The sequence below is a fragment of the Eriocheir sinensis genome, unplaced genomic scaffold (assembly GCF_024679095.1).
Source record: "Eriocheir sinensis breed Jianghai 21 unplaced genomic scaffold, ASM2467909v1 Scaffold511, whole genome shotgun sequence".
In the NCBI taxonomy this organism is placed as follows: domain Eukaryota; kingdom Metazoa; phylum Arthropoda; class Malacostraca; order Decapoda; family Varunidae; genus Eriocheir; species Eriocheir sinensis.
In genome coordinates, this window is record NW_026111845.1 from 165001 (window position 1) to 185030 (window position 20030).

At 43.2% G+C, this 20030-nt stretch overlaps 1 protein-coding gene across 1 annotated transcript in view; it reads right to left on the reverse strand.

Annotated features, from left to right (window-relative positions):
* The window catches only part of LOC126992868 (uncharacterized), a 113550-nt gene extending 93520 nt beyond the window's left edge, over positions 1-20030 (reverse strand). The window contains exon 1 of the mRNA XM_050851686.1: positions 19826-20030. Coding sequence (XP_050707643.1) covers positions 19826-20005 — 180 coding nt within the window. The 5' untranslated portion in view covers positions 20006-20030. The remainder of the gene's footprint in view (positions 1-19825) is intronic.

The following is a 20030-nucleotide window of genomic DNA, read 5'->3' on the forward strand; positions in this document are numbered from 1 at the left end:
CTGCGTCGGCAGGGGCAGGGTGGAGGCAGGACCCCCGGAGAAGGTCTTCTTCAGTATGTGCCTTGCGAGGTCCGATGTCGCTGAGTCTGCTGACGGTATTGTACTTCCTGACGCCCATCGCCCGCCGCCGCCGCTTCACTCTGGCGTGGGAGTCCCAGGTGGTGGTGCCCTTCTCCCTCCGCCTGGTCTCCCCTTCGGCAGCCACTGGCCAGCCTGTGAGGCATCTGGACCGCCGCCTCCAGTATGTAGTGGGAGCCCCTCAGTGCCTCGTACGGGAGAGTCGCCGTGCCCTCGCTCACGACCCTCACGCGGCCTTCAGGCTCAGAGGCATCAAAGAACCCTTCGGTGAGAAATCCCGCTGTCTGTGTCGGGGAGGCCATTGCAGGGCGTGAGAGCTGCCCCCCGTTCGTCCAGGGGCTTCTTGCTTCATGGCGGGAGGGCGACTCAGTGCCTCTTAGGGCAGACTCGTGGGATTCAGCCAAGTCTGAGCAGCGTTAATGGCGTGGCGTCACTGGAGTCGTGGTTCAAGTCTCTAGACAGCCATAAGGGGGCGTCGTCACCCTCCGTCAACGTGTATTCACTTTGTCTGATCGGAGGCCACGGCGTCTGCACTCTGGTGAAGGGAGGTGATGGGCGGCCCGCGTCCTTCTTTGACGTCTTGCTGCCTTGGGTGGAGTCCTTCTTGAGGCCAAGTCTGGGGATGACGCGCTTCCTGGAGGCGACGTTCCCGGGTCGTGCCTGCGGGGCCCTGGAGTGTTGGTTCAGCAGAAGATTCTCGAAGAATGTCTGACCTTCGTGAGTGTCTCTTGACAAAGAGTCTCTCCTCATTTTGAGCTTCTTCGATGCGGCGCTGGGAGGAGAAGGGCGAGTCTGCAGTGACGGCGCCCTGTCCGTGGGGTGCTGCCGCAGAATCCAGTTCTCAGGCAGCCTCTCTTTCAAGACTTTTTCAAGACAAGTATTTCAAAATTCGTCAACGGCCCCACGGTGGCGTTGCCCTTCCCTCCGTCGCCTCCGTGCAGAGTCCGCTGCCCAGCAGTAGCGGAGGCCACTGCTGAACATTTTGAACCCGCCGCCGTTCCTCCCCGCTCAGTGAGCTTTGAAACTCTGATCTCCATGCAAAGGGGACGAGGTGGGGAGGTCTTCATTAGGAGGACAGAGGGAGGGTGATGGCTGCCGAGGGCGGGGAGGAGTTGGCTGAAGAGGAAGGGCCGTGAATGTTGACATGTGCGGCAGCCCAGCATCACCCCCCCCAGTGTCTGCATCCTTCAGGCTTTGCTCAGGGATAGTGAAGGTCATGTGAGAATCACCCTCTGCGGAACAGCCGGAAGTGCACGTGCAAAATATCCCCTCCTGCTGACACCCCGCCGCCGGGTGATGCACCTCCGCCAGGGTCTCCATGGGCGCCAGGCATGACTCCGCCTCAGGGATCAAATCTACGGAGACATCGGTCCTGGAGAATGCGCCTCCGCTCCATCCTGCACCTCTCCGAAGGCTGGGTTCCTCTGCACTGAGGCCGCCGCGAGGGCAGTTCCAGGCACTGCGCCACGCCGGGGAGGACGCCGCCGAAGGTTACTGTTGTTGTTGCTGCTGCTGCTGCTGGAGACCGACGAGCCGGCGGACTGATCTGGCGTCCTTCCTCTCGATATTCACTTGAGCTGCGCCCGACCTTTGCCTCGAGGAGGGGCGGGCGGGGCCTGGCCCCACCACGGGGGGCCTGAAGAAGCTTCCGCTGGAGAAGGAGCCGCACGGAGCACGTGAATTCCTGTAGTCGTTCATGAGGATGTCACCCTCGGACGCGGCATCGTAACGTGACACACTGGGGCGGCGCCGACCCTCCGAGGCGTGTGATGAGGCGGAGCTTGACCAGCGGCAGAAGGTGGAGAACATCCTATGGGGCACAGACTTCAAAGTGGGCAGGGAGGAGGAGGAAAAGGACGAGGAGGGGAGGAGAAGAAACCTGACGCTGGAGACATCTTGTCAGGCGCGGAGGTGTCTCTGTCCATCGCCCAGGATGACGAAGGTGCAGTACCTGTCGCTGTTACTTCGGCGGGCAGCTCTTACCGTGGGGGCGTCGCGACTTGGCTCGTGCCTCCTCCTTGCTTCGAGAGGCGACGCAGAGGGGGCAGGGGCAGTGAAAGCAGGAGGAGGGAGCGGAGGAGGTACAGGCCTTACTCCCTTCCTGCTCCTTTCCTCCATCGCCCCTCCCACACTCTCCTTGTTTAAGTTGTTGAGCCCTTCCTCTTCCGCTTCTTGCTGTTTAATTCCGTTCTTCTGGTGTGAATAACTCGTTGTCCCTACTCTGTATTATCTCTTCTCCTCAGTCTCGTATTCCGCTCCCCCTCTCCCCCCTCCTCCGCCGCCTCCACTCCATCTCACCCTTGCGTGGTGACTATCTCGGACCTCTTGAGTCACCCATACTGCGTGACTCTCGCCTCGCTAATCGTCTTCTGTTTCATCTCGACAAAGTTTCTGTTTCACGTTTATTCCAATCTGTTCAGCACATCCTTATTCTGGCACTTGGTTTGGTCAGTGCGGATGATGACGTCAAATGGTGCCCTCCTGTTGAATGTCTGTGCAGAGTGACGTCAGAATCAACACACTCAGATTGGTCTAGGCACATAATGACGTCAGTGGTGTCCTGTGATTGGTCTGTACAGGCAATGACGTCAGAGAGAAGGTGAAACTACTCAGTGTAATGTCATTTAGGATCATCCGTCTGATTGTTGGGTGAGTGTCTGGCTGGCGTGCATAATGTGGACTGGTGAAACTATGTGTGTGTGTGTGTGTGTGTGTGTGTGTGTGTGTGTAGTAGTAGTAGTAGTAGTAGTAGTAGTAGTAGAAGTGGAAGGGAAAATGGAAGGAAATTGAAAGGAATTGAATAAGGGAAAGGGAAAGGAAGGGAAGAAGAAAGGAGAATGGAAAGAAAGACTAAAAGGGGGAAAAAGGGATGGGAAAAAGATGAGTTGGTATGTGTGTGTGTGTGTGTGTGTGTGTGTGTGTACGCCGGACCAACACAGGTATAAGCAAGAGGCGTGATCGAGGCTTCGCTGGTTCACACGCCTTAATCAAAAGTAACTCTCCGCCCTTGACGCAATAGAACTCATAAGAGAACGCCTATTTCAATATCTATTTTCATCTACCTTAGTGTTTTTCGTCTTTTTATAATTATAGTTTTTTGTCAATTATTTTCCTTTTTCACACAAACTCTATGTAACTGCAACTTCACTTTTTAACACTTCGATTGTTCAAGCACTTTTTATGTCTGTTTTTCTCAGTGAGTATATTTTTGTCATTCACTTCAAGCATTAATTATGTTACTGATTGTTTTTTCAACTTCTTTCTTTTGCTCATTCTTTTGTGATTTTCTTGCCAGTACCGAGTTTTGAATTGTCATTTTCATATCTACATTTGCTCTATATAGTGATAAAATTTCAGTGTTTAAACTTGATTTCTCAAATATCTCGCTAGATCATGAAACAAATAATTTCTCCATCAGGGACATTCTCTACCACACACCACATATAGCAACATTTCATTAACATGCCAATAAAACAGTTTAGTACTACAGTAATACCAAAAGTAACACAGTGGCAGCCCAAGAAATGCAGATATTAAGGTCGACAGAAAACCAGATGATGCGTTGAAAATGGAATCTTTGCAGGAGCAGGATGGGTAGCTACCTAACATCAGACAGATAAATAATATACACAAAAAAGTACTCTTACCTTGCAGTGAACGAACAATGGCTGATAATAATGATGATGATGATGATAATGATGGTGATGAACAGAGAAACCTATAAATATCACTTCTCTCAAAATATTGAATGCTGTGGTACCTTCCTTCTCCCCATTCAACCCCACAGCAGAAGTGAGAGTATGTTAAAAAGAAGTAACCCCTCAAAACCATTTTCTTTGTATATATACAGAAAACGTGCTTGCAAACTTTTGAAAGGAGACAAAAGTAAAGCGCTGCACTCTCCTGATGCCACAAAACCATTCCCTCCGCCGTGACAGGCCCGGCCATTGAGGTCCCGCAACCTCCTGCTCTGCTAATCAAGGCAAACAAACATCTCCGCGGCCCCACATTCCGCCGTCTTCCACTGCTAACTCGATTCACGCACGCGAGCACAATGAACACGCGGATATAGGGACCAAACGCCAAAACGCGATAAAGTAAGTTTGAATCAGTTATTACAATATCATTCATTTGTACACAGGGATGAAGGGATCATTAAAGAAAAGTCTGAATCAATTAAATGTTTTGCTATTTTCCTTTGTATACACGGATGAACGAACTAAAATGCGTTGAACCAAATATGAAGAATTCTGAATTTTCTAGTGGCGTGAATAAATGGATGGGAGAAAAGGATGCTAGGAAACTTTATGAATGAGATGCTTTCTGAGTCGATTTATTTTAGTTATAACCAAACACTCACGGAGGTGCTGACACATTAAATACATGGTCTATTTTTTCTTAGCATCGTTTATACAGTTGAGCATAAATCATTGAAGCGTCAGGAGAAAGGTAGACCTATATATATATACTTAAGTTTCGTTCCTTTCGTCCTGCCTAGTCAGTTTAACACTTATCCATTGGTCATGATTCATTTTCTCTTTATAATGAATGCCAATTAAATTCCGATGTGCTCTTGTTTTTTATGGCAATAACGAAAAGATCTAACTAAAAACAAATCAGTAAGCAGCAAATTCAAATCAACCACTATCAAAAATACAATGAATACGACGATTCTTCAGCTGTAGAGAACAATATCTACAAACATAAACACAAATATAGTCAACTCACAAAACGCCATATTGATATCGACCAGTGATCCCAATGCAGTTATTTAGTACAGTTACAATTTACGCGAACACATGTTTCCTGCATAAATAATAAGCCAATTAGATGAGTTTAGTAACGGCGTTCTTATATATAAAAAAAGGGTAAGATATGACTGGAGTAAATTGAGTAAGTATATAATCAAACCGAGGTAGTCATATCTATCGCCTACTATATAATTAGATGCAGCTGTGTATGCCGCTTATATTATTACAGCTATTTTCCGTGGTTAAGTTGTCCTGTTTTAACGAGGCAACAATTAGATGAGCCTGCTAACGGAGCACGGCTAAGGGAAAGGGTAGGCAGGCGGGCCTGAAGAAAGGAAGAGAAACAGGGAAGAAAGAAAGGAAAAAAAGAGTAAGTAGGCGGACCTGCAGAAAGAAAGGGAAAGAAAAAAGAGAGAAAAAGACAGACACAAAAGGGAAGAAGGCGGGAATGTAGAAAGAAAAAGAAGAAAGAAAAAAAAAGGAGAGAAAGGAAAGAAAGAAGATAGGTTAATAAGGTAGGACTGCAGAAAGACGGAAGAAGAAAGAAAGAAAAGAAATGGTAAAGAAAAACACAAAGGAAGAAGGAAGAGGAAAGAAAAGAGGAAAGACAAAGGAAAAAGTTAAGGCAAAATAAGAAAAGGGTAAGAAAGAAAGAAAGAAAGAAAGAAGAGAAAAGGAAGAGGATTACAAAAATAACAGGAAGATAAAAAATAAGGAGGGACTGAAGTAAGGAAAGGAGGGAAGAAAGAAAGAAAGAGAAAAGAAAAAAGAAAAAGCGAAAGAAGAAAAAAAGGAGGAAGGAAAAGAAAAGAAAGAAAGAAAGAAAAGAAAGAAAGAAGAGAAAGGGAGAAAGAAAGAGGAAACAAGAAAAAAACAGAGAAAGAAAATATGAAAATGCAAAAATAAAGAGACAGATGAAGAGTAAAAGAAGTAAAAAAGAGAAAATAAAAAATAAAAACAAAGGGAATGAAGGAAAAAATAAAAGAAAAGAATGAAAGAAAGAAAAGAAAGAGGCAAAATAAAGAGAAAGGAAGAATATAAAAAACACAGGGTTGCAAAAAAAAGTTCCGGGAGTGAGGCAAAGATGTTACTTTTGTTGTGTTCTGAACGCATCAAAAACGGGCAAAGTGCATTATAATTGATAAAAATGAGTAAGGAAGAATTGCTTGTGACATCTCTATAACACACACCATGCATGCCTTGCTTTCACTACAGAGCTTATTATGGTAGTAGTAGTAGTAGTAGTGAAAGTAGTAGTAGGCTAGTACCATTAATATTACTTCTACCATTATAAATACTAAAATAGTGACTCTCTCTCTCTCTCTCTCTCTTTCCAGCAGTAGTAGTAGTAGTAGTAGTAATAAGTAATAAAATAATGAGCTAGTGCCGTTGTAGAGCTCTACTTCTACCATTATAAGTAGTACAAGATAAGTGATTCTCTCCTCTCTCTCTCTCTCTCTCTCTCTCTCTCTCTCTCTCTCTTGCTTGTGCTTGATAGTAGTGGTAGTAGTAATAGTAATAAAAGCCAAGTAGGCTAATTTTCATTATTAGCCTACTACTTCTATTATAAACACATGATAGTGACTTCTCTCTCTCTCTCTCTCTCTCTCTCTCTCTCTCTCTCTCCTCTCTCTCTCTCTCATGACCTAACCTGATGTATTTCCATTACATGAAAGCAAAGCATACACGAAAGGCAAACCGGTTCCTTGGCACCTTTGATGTTCAATTTGCTACTTCCTTGTCTTAAATTCACCTTTATTAATAGAGAGAGAGAGAGCTTGAGAGAGAGAGAGAGAAGGGATTTAAGGAAAGACAAGTAAAGCAGAGAAAAGAAAGAATAATGCGAAAAAAGAAGACGGATAATGGTGTAAAATAAGAAGAGAAAGAAGGAAAGAAGGAAAGAAGGAAAGAAAAGAATTGAACGAGAGAGAGAGAGAGAGAGAGAGAGAGAGAGTACGAGAGAGAGAGAGAGAAATAACATGATGAACAATCCCCGCACCCGAAAAAAAGATGAGTAAGGTATGGATGGGTGACTGGCGGATGAGTGGGTGGGAGGGGGAGGTGAAGCTGACAGCGAGATCAGGAAATGCCGTGAAAGAAAAACTATTAGGAAAACAAATGATGACAGGGAGGGAGAAAAAAACATTAAGAAAACAAAGGAAGATAGAAAGTGAGAGAAATATTGCGAAAACACGAAGAATACTCGAGGTAAATATTCAGAAAACACGTGAAGAAAAACTTTTAAAAGCTTATTGAGAGAGAGAGAGAGAGAGAGAGAGAGAGAGAGAGAGAGAGAGAGAGAGAGAGAGAGAGAGAGAGAATTATAGCCTAGTATTTACATTATTATTTCTTTCTAATATTATACTGCAAGAAACATTGTAATAGAAATGACTTAGCATGGTAAGCCAGAAGAACAGGTTGAACAAGAACAAAAACAAGGAAAAACATCAATAACAACATCATCATCATCATCGTCACCACATCCCCCAAAAAAAAAAAAAAAAATAGACGGACTCTCCTTCGCTGAAGGATTATGTTCTTCTTAATAAATAAAAAAAAGAGAGACTCAAAATACATTTCAAACACACAGGCTACACATATTGATTTTACGTACACACTTTTACACACACACACACACAAGAAGAAAAAAACACAGTACCAGCTCTTCTTTTTTCTTTTTTCAACAGTCACGCTTCACTTTCCAAACACACAAACACTCTCTTTTGTTTTCAGTTATTGGTTTTTTTTTCATCAAAGGTAAAACAAGATTGAAAAACATATATAACAAAACAACAACTTAAAAAAAAAAAAAACACTTCACGTTCACAAACTCTCATATAAAACACACAAACACAAACAGAAAAACAAACAAACAAATCCACAAAACAATGAAAAGTATTCCACAAACACTGGTTAAAGAAAAGCGTACATTATAAAGTCCAAAATAAATATGTATGTATGCGCCAAGGTATGTATGTATGTATGTATCATCGCACATGTCTCTACATACTCAGAGCGCGTATGTCCGTAAATATGTATTGCGTGTGTGTATATATATTCGTGTGCGTCACTGGGAGATGTGGAGGTGTATGTGCAGCCCTGGGTAAAGATGTGGACAGAGAAGTGAAGAGAGAGCGCGAGGAGGAGGAGGAAGGAAGAGAGGAGGAGGAGGAGGAGGAGGAGGTGGAGTGGCGTCTTCTCTGCGATGTTGCACGTTTAGTTGAGTCACCCCTCAATTCGCTCAGGTGGTGGTGATGGTGATTGAGTGACAGTAAGTAAGTAGTAGTAGTAGTGGTAGTAATGGTAGTAGTAGTAGTAGTAAATGTAGTTGTGGAAGGAGCTGTAATGTATTCTTTTTTTTAAATGTAGGTGAAGAAAAGACCAAAACCACATCCACATTAACTCATCCATTCATCCACCTGCCAATCCACCTCTCTGGCCATTCATTCATCCATTCCCACCCATCCATCAACCTCGCCTATCCACACCACCAGACATTTACTTCACCCATACGCCCTCACTCAACTCCATACTACAAAACCCATCCATTCTGCACCAACGTACCTGGCTCCTTCACACAAACCAACCTATCCACATACCCATCACTACCCACCTACCCATCCACTTTCACAACCTTAACTCCACATTAACTTACATATCTTTACGCATAGAGAGTATTTAAATTGAGCTACACCTCTCCTTTTTACATCAGGAAAAACAACAAAGAAAAAACTTGCAAAACTACTATTCCACCAAATGAAAAGTGTTAAAATAAATAAAATAACAAAAAATAATTTACCAGTTTACAAATCCCTTCCACTCATCTGGCTGTCACTCTATCCATTCATTAACATTATGTAGCACCTGCCTACCTATCTTTTCCTTACCTATCCATAGCTATAATACACATTTGACTTCCATCTATCCATCTATACAGCCTACATATCGCACCTATCCATACACTCATCACCTATTCATATACACACGCTATCCAACCCATCCACTTGCACTATCTCAATTCACCTACATGTCTCCTACCCATCACCTACCTAGCTTTTCACTTCATCATCCACTATGTTAACCTTATCCTTATCTACCTAACCAATCACATTCCATCCTTCTACCTGTCTCTCGCCTACCCATCCCACAATTATCACTCAACCACTATCCACCTCTCCACCCACCTATTAATCCCCTACCCATCTATCTGTCACTCCACCTTCAACCCCTATTCACCCCTCCCCAACCCCCATTCCTCCCCTCCTCCACACCTGCCAGCCCACCAAAGAACGTAGAATTGGTATGTGTTGGTAAAAGGTTCAATTGGTCTTCTTCCCTTCCAAAATGTTTCCCCATAGCACTTTTTGAAAATGAGACTCACCTTTTGCACCTGTAGTGGACAAAGGTGTGTTTCCCACTCTGACTTGTCTTGCCTCCCCCTCCTCCCTCCTCCCCTACACACGTTTTCTCTCTTTTTCTTTCTTTTCCATTTCGTTTTCCTTCTACTTCTCTCCTCTTTTCTTTTTCTTTTCTTTTCTTTCTCTTCTCTTTCTTTTCTTTTCTTTGCTCCTCTTTCTTTATATCTTCTCTTCTCTCTCTCTCTCTCTCTCTCTCTCTCTCTCTCTCTCTCTCTCTCTCTCTCTCTCTCTCTCTCTCTCTCTCTCTCTCTCTCTCTCTCTCTCTCTCCCGGAACAGGTGGATAAAGGAGGATAATGAGGTGGACCTTTTTCCTTAACCACGTGCATGTCAACACACACACACACACGCATTGTCACACGCGCCTTGCCTACCACGTCTATGGACACACACCCAGAGTTCCGCTCAAATACTGCATACTATATAGAGATAAATCTGGTATGCCTGCGCGTGGCATCAGCGCACATCTCCGTAGACACATAATCCTTCTGTGGTGGTTGAGAACACATTACAGTGGAACACAGGCCCAGCGCAACGTCAGGTCACCACAGTTTACTCCTCCGTATTATGTTTCCCAGGCTACCATTTATTAACCATCGAAGGGAAGGACAGAAGAGCTGGATGGGCGCATTCTACTCCGATGGCCCATGTGTCTGTATCTTCGAACCCAGCCTCGCCATTGATTCGTATCTAGGGGGCGCTAGCCATTAGACCGCGGAGGGTTAAGTAAACACACACACACACACACACACACACACACACGGAGAGAGAGAGAGAGAGAGAGAGAGAGACACACAGACACACCAGAGAGAGATATATGTCGTGTGTGTGTGTGTGTGTGTGTGTGTGTGTGTGTGTGTGTACGTGCATGCATGTGGTCTCAGCTCTCAGGTGGCGATGGTGAACGTGTCAGTGCTAATTATGTGAGAAGAGATTCGAGGAGGAGGAGGAGGAGAAGGAGGAGTGAGCAAAGAAGAAGGTTAGAATTACATAGAATTTCCTTTAATCTCAGCTGGAACAAAAGAAGAAAGCAGAGAAAACGTTGGTAGCAGAACGAGAACAAAAAGAAGAAATAAGAAGAACAAGAACACAAGAACAATAGAAGAACAATAACACTAAAAAAGGAAAACAAGAACAAAGAACAAAAAAAGAAAAACAAAACAAGAAGAAACAAACAAAAATCAGGTGCATAAAAACATAATCAGGAAAACAAAACGAGAGAAAGGTCAGTAGAAAAATAATAAGAGTTATCGTACACACAAAAAGCAAAAAAAAAAAAAAAGAGGCAGAATAGAGACAAGCAGCAGACAGGCAGTAATAAAAGAAAACTAGTATACAGAAGGGAGAAAACAGGCAGTACTAAAAAGAGAAAACTAGTATACAAAAAAGAAGGGAAAAAGAAGAAATAAATAAAAGAGAACACAATAGAGGAGAAAAGGAGGAAAATAGAGAATAGAAACTACAGAAAAAAGAAGAAAAAGGAGATTGAGGGAAAGTTGCAGGGAGCAAGAACACGGAGGAAACTGGAGTGTAGCAAGGGAGAAATGAGGGAAGGAGGTGGAGGAGAAGGAGGAGGAGGAGGAATGAGAGTGAGACAGGTGTTAGGCAAGAAGGGGTCCAACGTGCTTTAGCATAAGAAAGACAAAATTATTTCGTACAGGTGTGGGAACTGGGCTCAGTAGAGTGGTGGTGGTGGTGGTGGAGGTGGTGATGGTGGTGGTGGTGATTGTTTGGCAGATGAAAAGTGATGGAAGAAGTAGAGAGAGAGAGAGAGAGGAGGAAGAGGAGGAGGAGGAGGATAAGGAGGAAGAGGAGAAGAAGAAGAAGAAGGGAGAGGAGTAGATGATGATGGTTGTTGTGGTGATGTTTGGCAGATGAAAAGTGATGGAGAAATAGAGAGAGGAGGAGGAAGAGGGAGGAGGAGGAGTGATAAGGAGGAAGGAGGAGGGAGAAAGGAGGGAGAGGAGTACATGGTGTTGTTGTGGCAGATGAAAAGTGATGAAGGAGTAGAGAGAAGAAAATAGAGAGGAGAGGAGGAGGAGAGGATAAGGAGGAGAAGAGGAGGAGGGGAGAAGAAGGTAAATGGTGAAGACGAGGAAGAAGAAGAACAGATGGAAAATAAGAAAGAGAAATTGGGAAGTAAAGGAGAAGAAAGAAGGAGAGTAGAAGCCAGGCTCATGAAAAAGGAGAAATAGAAAGGAAAGGAAAGGAATGCCAAAAGAAAAGGAGAGGATATAAAGGAGAGCAGAGTAAGAAGTATGATGAAGGAGGAGGAGGAGAGAGAGAAAGGGAAGAAGAGAGAGGGAAGATGATGATAATGGCAATTAATGAGGAGAGAAAGGTGTGCAGTCTTAAGAACTGGAAGGAAACAATAGACGTGGGTTAATAGAGGGAGGAGAGATAAGAGGAAAAGGAAAGGAAGAGGAGAGGGAGGAGGAGGAGGAGGAGAAGGAGGAGGAGGAGGAAAAGATAAAAATTGACAGAAAATTATATTATCAGAAATTTTGCTCTATTTTAATGTCCTCCAGAAACTGTAGGCTTAAGACCAACTGTGCTCTCTCTCTCTCTCTCTCTCTCTCTCTCTCTCTCTCTCTCTCTCTCTCTCTCTCTCTCTCTCTGATGTCTCTTTGTTTATCTTTCTCATCTAGAGGTCAACACACACACACACACACACCTAACCGCAAGCAAACACACACACACACACACACACACACTTTTATTCACACACACACACACACACACACTCGCCTTTCTCCTCTCTCTCTCTCTCTCTCTCTCTCTCTCTCTCCTAATACACGATATATATGGACAGGTGCAGGAACCAGGTGTGGAGGGACCAATGAGAACCTCCCTCCCCCTCCTCCCCCTCACCTGCCACTCTACCCCTCCCTCCCTTCCTTCCTTCCTCCCCTCCCTTCTTTCTTTATTTCATCTCCTTGTTCTCTCCCACTATTTTCTTTACTGTTTATTTCCTTCCTTCTTCTTCTCTCCTCTTCATTCTTCCTTCCTCCCTTTCCTCTTTAACTTCCTTCCTTCTATCTCTTCTTTATTTCCTCTATTACTCTCTCTCTACTTTAATGTTTTATTCTTTATCTTAATCCTCCTTCTCCTTTCCTCTTTTAACTCCCTTCCTTTCTTCTCCTTTCTCATTCTCCTCTCCCTCCTCCCATTCTTCCATCCTCCTCAATTTCTTCTTTATTTCCTCTATTACTCTCTACTTTAGGTTCTGTCTATCTTAATCCTCCTTCTCCTTCCCTCCTCCTCCCTTTCTCCTTCCCTTTTCTCTTCTCTCTCTCCCAGTTCTTGTCTGTCAATTTTCCTCCTCTTCTCTTCATCTCTCCCATCTTTCCTCCCTCCTTTGCTTGTCCGCCTTTTCTTCCTCCTTCACTTTTTCCTTCTCTCCCCTCCCTCCCTCCCCGTTTTTCTCCTTCCTTGCTTCCACCGTTCCTCCTTCCTCTCTTCTCTCATGCAATGTTTGTCTCTCGTTCCTCAGTGATATGGATCTCCTCTAACCTCTCTTTCCTCTCCATCTCTCTCTTCCTTTATAGTCTCCTCTCTTTCCTTCATTAGCCTTTTATTTCTCCTCCTTTTAATGCTTACCTTTTACGCTCTCAATTATTCTCTCCCTTCCTTCTCCCTCCCTTCCTCCTTCTCTGTTTTTCTCCTCATTCTCCTTTCTCTTCATCTTCTTTCATTTCTTCTTCAACTTTTGCTTTTCTTCTTCTTTAACTGCTCACCTCCATTCATCTCTCTTTCTACGCATTTTTATCTTCCTCATTTCTTCCTTCTTTGCTTTCTTTCTGCGTAACCTTTCTCTCTCTCTCCCTTCCTTCTCTCCCTTTCCCTTCTCCTCTTCTTCACTTCTTATCTATATTTCATCTTCATCTTTAAACGCTCATAGAACGCAATTTCGATCTTCTTTTCTGCTCGTCTTTCCCTCACTCCTTCCTCCTTCTCTCTCCTCGTGTCTCCCTCTCCCCCTTCCCTCCTTCCCCCCCCTCCCCCTCTCTCCCTGCTCCCACCTGGCCAAATAATCACCTCAACAACTTCACAGTTGACTTTTGACACGGACAATGACTTCCTCCTCCTCCTCCTCCTCCTCCTCCTCCTCTTCTTCTTCGTATGACTGGCTGCCCGTCTACTCCGTTAGGGGCAGATGAAAGAGAGAGAGAGAGAGAGAGAGGATAAGGGGAGGAGAGGTGCAGTAGTAGTTGTAGTAATAGTAGTAGCAGTCTTAATTGGTAGTAGAAATAGTAATAGTAGTAGTAGTAGTGTCAGTAGTAGTAGTGAAGGTAGTAGTAGTAGTAGTAGCAGTAGTAGTAGTATTAGTAGTATTGATAGTGGTAGTGGTTGGTGGTGAAATGAACATTAAGGTAGCAAAAGTGGATTTACAGAAGCAGATGATGACTTATGGACGGCTTCAACTCCTGTAAACTAACCACCTAACCCTCTATACTGTCCCAGCATGAATTTCCTTTATTTTTATTTTCAATGTATCTCTCTGTATTGGCACTCACAACACTTGCTACTGCCAAGCCTGTTCCACTCATCTACCACTGTTAGTAAACCGATTCTAACCTATCTTCTTTTTTTAATATAAATTTATCTAACTTAAACCCACTGTTACGTTAGTCCCACCCGACTCTCTCTTTCCACCAATACCTTGTCAATATCACCTTACTTATTAAAGCACTCATTCATCTATAAACTAATCAAATCTCCTTCTCTCCTCGTCATTCTTTCTTCCTCTCCTTTCCTGCATTCCCCTCTCCCTCCTTCCTCCTTCCATCCTCCTCTATCTCTTCCTTAATTCCCTCTATTACCTCTCTACGTTAAGGTGTTTGTCTATTTTAACCTCCTTCTCCTTTCCTCTTCTAACCCCTTCAAGTCTGGTGCTTGGCAGTAACAGTTGAATCAGCATTGCCCAGTTTTTTCTTTTCTCCATTCTTTGTGTAATTCCTTCAGCCTGCCTCCTCGTGTACTCGATCAAGCAAGAGTACTCCCACACTCAGCCATCCTTAGCACTGACACTCCAGTGGGTTACCAGCCAGCCCAGAGCAGCCCTCCGGCGGAGCCATTCGTGGGTGTGGTGGAGCCTGACCAGCCTGCCTGTCAGCCTCCCGCGCACACCTGCCCGTCTTTATCCAGCGCGGCATGAGAGAGAGAGAGAAGAGAGAGCGAGAGAGAGTTTTCTTTGATATTATTTTTCCTTTCGACCTTCTCACTATTGACAGGAGCACTTATACCAGTGCAAAAAGTGTTGTTTCTTGCAAGTTTATCTATTTTTTTTATTGATACCCAACACTCTCTCTCTCTCTCTCTCTCTCTCTCTCTCTCTCTCTCTCTCTCTCTCTCTCTCTCTCTCTCTCTATGAATTTTTCTCTCTGATTATTACTGCAAAAAATAGAAACTATCGCACTATTACATGCCATAAATTTGTACACACAATACAGGCACACACGACCCACCCACCCCAATTCCTATACTTTCACTTACCTAACACCTACAGGTCCCAAAACACAACAGCAATCACACTCTCCCCACTGCCAACCTCCTCAAGACACACGCCGCCTTCCCACGCCTTCCCTAACGCAGATAAATGATCCAGAGACGATTGCGGTTCCCTCATCCGTTTTCCTTCCTTCCTGCCTCTCTCCTCCTCCCTCCACACATGTCACTCCTTTTATTTGGTGTTGCATTACTCGGCGTCTTGTGTTAGTCAGGAGTACCACTTCTACGGCAGGCCATTCATCATGTTGTTCTTCCTTCTTCTTCTTCTTCCTCTTCTTCTTCTTTTGCTTCTTCTTCTTCTTCTTCTTCTTTTCGTTTTCGTTTTCATTTTCTTCTTTTCGTTTTCTTCTTTCTTTTCTTTTCTCTCGTTTTGTTCTTCTTGTTCTTCTTTCTTGTTCTTGTTCTTCCTTTTCATCCCTTCCTCCTGTTTCTTCTTCTTTTTTCCTCCTCCTCCTTTCCTTCCTTCTGCTTCTTCTCCTTCTCCTTCTCCTCCATCTTCCTCCTCCTCCTCCTACTCCTCCTTTTCCCACCATCACTACACACCTCTCCTTGTGGACAAAACTATTATATTTGGACACGAAGATTTGCCGTGTGAATATATCCACACCCATAACTCAATATGTCCCTTGTTTTATGGCTCTGAAGCACTCGTATTTTATTCGTCTATTGTTAAAATATCTTGTCCGCCTCGCGTCCTTACACGTCTCACTCTGCGGACAAAACTCTTATGCTGTACACGAAGACGACTTGATGAACGAATATGTAAACGGCTATATTTCGATTCGTTTTGTTTTTATGGTCTATCGTTAGTCATTTGTTTTTCCTGTTTCCTTATGATTAGAGTATATTGACCCTTTCCCTCTCGTCTATACATCTCATTCTACTACCAAGACTATTAGATTGTACGTGAAGACTTACTGTGAATTATATAAAGATCTATAACCTAATAATCATGTTTTGTCCCTGTTTTATGGTCTAACTTGTCATAATCTTTCCAATCACTTATATAACTACAGCAATTCCCTTCTTTTGTTTTTATCCATCTTATTAATGAGTTGTTTTTACTTTGTTATTGCTATTTATCATTTTTTATTCTTATAGTGCATTGAACACATTGTCAAACTATACCCAGTGCAAAACTACCTCAAATCTTCCTTCATATACCAGTAACAGGCTACTATGTCCTTCCTTTCTCTTCTGAACGTCTTAATAGAGAAGATGTTTAGTGTTAGTGTTTGGGGTCAGGGTTAGCGTCTGATGCCGTTAATGTTAATATCTGATGTAAGTGTTAATTTCTGATGTTAATGTTAGAGGTTAGTGTTAGTGTCAGTCTAGTGTTAGTGTCTCATACATTCACATCTTTCATCTATCCATTTTCTTTTGTTTTCTTTTTTACAGTTAGGAAGCAAAATATCCACCTCATTTCACTCACGTTTCCCTATGTAGGCGCTTCTCATTCTTTCACTCCTCGTAAAAATAAACAGCTCATAAATATACATATAACAGACTGACTAACTTCTTCCGCACTGTATCCTCTTCAAATCTAAACAATTCTCAGGACAGTTGGTAGAGGCGAGTTCAAAGCCCTTCCGGAACTAATCTCTTGGTCCTGGACGATGCTCTTTTATTATATATGCGAGGTGTTTTCCGGGGAGCAGGTTTTGGTCTCTCCCACACTTCACTTCCTCCACCTGTTGCGGCTTTGCTACGAGGGCGGATGAATGGAAAGGAAAAGTGTATATAGATTGGGCAGGAGGGAAAGAAAGAGGTGGACGATGGGTGGAAGGAATGTAGAAAGGGAGGAATTAGGGGAGGAAGGAGGAAGACAGGAAATAAGGAAGGAAAGAAAAAATGGAAATAGGAAAGAAGGGATGATAGGAGATAAGGAAAGGAGAGAGGAATAAGGAGAAGGAAGGAAAGGAAGGTGGATTGAAGAAAGGAAAGAAGGAAGAAAGCAAGGAGAAAGAAGAGAAAAGGTGAAAAGAAGAAGGAAGCACAGAAAAGAAACAAGGAGGAGAGAAAGAAAGAAAGAAAGGGAAGATGAATTGAAAGGGAAAACGAACAGGTGTGTGGAAGAAAACCAAAACAATGATGGGAGGAGCAGGAAGAGAGCTTAATGAGGATACAGAAGGAGGAGGGAGGAGGAAGAGGAGGAGGAAAGAAAAGGAGGAGGAAGGAAGACAGCGTGACACTCTTAACAACCTGACAACACGCCACTTGACCGCAGGGGGAACGGACGCCCACCACCACCACCACACACCCGGGGAGAGAGAGAGAGAGAGAGAGAGAGAGAGAGAGGTGGCAGGTACATTACGGAAGTGTCTAATGGTCATAAGTTAGAGTAGTTATTTAGTTTGAGTGTGGGAGAAGAGAGAGAGAGAGAGAGAGAGAGAGAGAGAGAGAGAGAGAGAGAGAGAGAGAGAGAGAGAGAGAGAGAGAGAGAGAGAGAGAGAATTATATTACGCATCCGTGACTAATGGTTTTAAATTCGTAGTCTTTTAGTTTAAGAGAAGAAAACATAATAATAATAATAGCAAACATGTATATTATCGAACATTTACTTCATTTACTTCATGGTTAAGAATCCGCCTCTCTTTTGCATCAACTAATAACAAGAGTCAGTCATTGTACTTTTTACCTTACGACATTATGAAGGAGTTTATATACAACTTTCATTTCTCTGACACATGAGCGGTGAAGTGTGTCTTAAGTGTTCCCTTCACACTACATAAAAAAAAGAGACATCCACAACTTCCCTCTTAAAACATCATAGACAAACCTCGCCTGCCAACAAACTTATTAATGCAAACTTATTAATATACGTATTTTTTTTTTTTATTGGTCTGAAGCTTTGCCGAAGAACCCATTTTTCTTTCCCATAACCGCCGGCTGCTTTGTTTCCTTTCTATATGCCCTTGAGCTGCCTCCATTACTCTATAAAAAAAAAGCAATAACCAGACAGACAATAGCGCTATGCATGATCAAGGTAGGAAGAAGCTGTATAGTGCATGAGAAAGGTATTTAGTCTTTTATACCATGCATGAACGTTCTTAGCGCCGTGCACGACCAAGGTAGGAAGAAGGCAGTGCGCGAGACGGCCGTGTGTGTGTGTGTGTGTGTGGCTGTCATGCAGATGCTGGACACGGCTTTATGCATGGCAGGACAAGGCAGGGAAGATCTCACGCTACACTCATCATGCAGTGAAGACGTCTCTCTCTCTTTCTCTCTCTCTCTCTCTGGCGAACACCCTCCAAAAATAACTATAAAAAAAAAATATAATTTTAAAAGTTGCCCTATCACTACGTTCATTTACTATACAGACAATGAACCAAAGAGAAACAATAGTGTAAGGGTAAATTGTATAAAAGTCTCTCTCCCAAGGATTTCTCTCTTTCCCAAGGATTTCTACAGAATTAGCTAAGAATGCCGTCATCAGTGAGCACTAATAACCAGATCTATACACAAAAAGTATACTAGGAAATTAAACCGGAAATTAAAAGCTTAATACGCATTGACAGTGTCCAGACATGTTGAAGCCTCTTTCTTTTTATTTGAACTTGCATTAATATTGTTCGCGAAATACGTTGCTAAACTCTACGGTTGCTCCACCATAGTTTTCACTGTTACCCACCACACAACTATTTGGTTACAACTTACTACATACTACATGAATCTATCCTGCACTAACATCGGGATCCCACCCTAACATTACTGAAGAAAATACCTGGAAAACACCTTCCATAAATAAGTATAATAAAGAACATAAGTATAAAAGTTACCCTTTCACTCCGTTCATTTTCTATACAGTCAATGAACCAAAGAGAAACAGTAGTGTAAGGGTAACTTGTCGAAAAGTCGGCAGAATACACTAAACCAATACATGGCTTCCACAAATTACGGAAAAGCATTTGACTCAATGAGAAGTTCATGAGTCACGCAGCCACTCAGAAAGAAGGGGAGACATTCCCGTAAGTAATTCAAGAAATTTTAAACAAGGAGGTGTTAGGCAAGGCGCATAGGTGTACGAGCCGGAGGGGCTGGAGAGACTGCAGCGCCCCTAGATTTGGACAGACAAAGATTTTTCTAGCAGAGTAGCCATCTTTAGCTGCCTAACAGGACTACTGAACTGGCGACTCGTGAACCAAATCCGGCCCTTGAGGGTATAACATGGACACAGGAAGCGAACATAGTGAATTAAGAACAAAGGTAAGAAATTTCAGTGACGAATAAAGACATAACATCGACTCGAACTGGTCATATCATCCATATAACTGATAACATGAATAACCAAAATAACAGACTGGCAGGCAACCCAGTAATTCTTGCAGAAGTTTGAGCAGACGGAGTACCGGGTTGAGAGATGAAACTAGAGCATTTATTGAAGCAGGATCGAGTAGCTACATTGACATCAGACGGAGTGGGTAACGCTGAAAGTTCTTTGTCCCGCAGTAATGGCTGAAGATGATGATGAAGGCGGTAACTTGTACATTTACCACCACCCACCAGTATTACAGTTTGTACCTTCAGCACTACATAAACAAAAAGACACGTAACCATTGAAACCAGTGATATAAGTGTCCTCTATAATGACGCAGACGACTTATAACGATACATTAAAAAAGTCACACAGCTCCCGAAATATTTGGCAATGTGCGGTGTTTTCTTCTGTGTTAAATGCATCAAATAAATCCCAAAAGGTTAGTCAATTAAGTGTGCACATTCCATATATTGGTCTAGTGCTTTAAAAGACCTCAGTATGATCTAGTGTCTATTATATGACATAAGAATTGCACACACACACACACACACACACACACACACACACACACACACACACACACACACGATATCCCCCCAAGACTATACACATAAGATATTAAACAATGCCCTAAGAATACAATTAGATAAAACAAACAGATAAGAAAGCAAAGATGTGAAAATAAATAGTTACGAAAATATAAAACATAAAAACAAAAGTAGGTAAAAAATACGTATATAAAATAAAATACAGGTAGACAAAAACACACCTGTAGGAACAAACAAGTAAGAACAAACAGGCAGACACATACCTTGGTCCGCTGGTCACATCTGAAGGTGGAGATCAACTTGGTCCTCGAGGCGATGCTGGAGAGCCACCTGAAGGAAGAGGTCGAGGAGGAGGAGGCGGACGAGGAGGAGGACGAGGAAGAGGAGAGGAATGAGGAGGAAGAGAAGGATCCCACTTGTCCCTGGGCACCGCAAGAATCCATGGCCTTCCTCTTCTGCTTCTTCTTC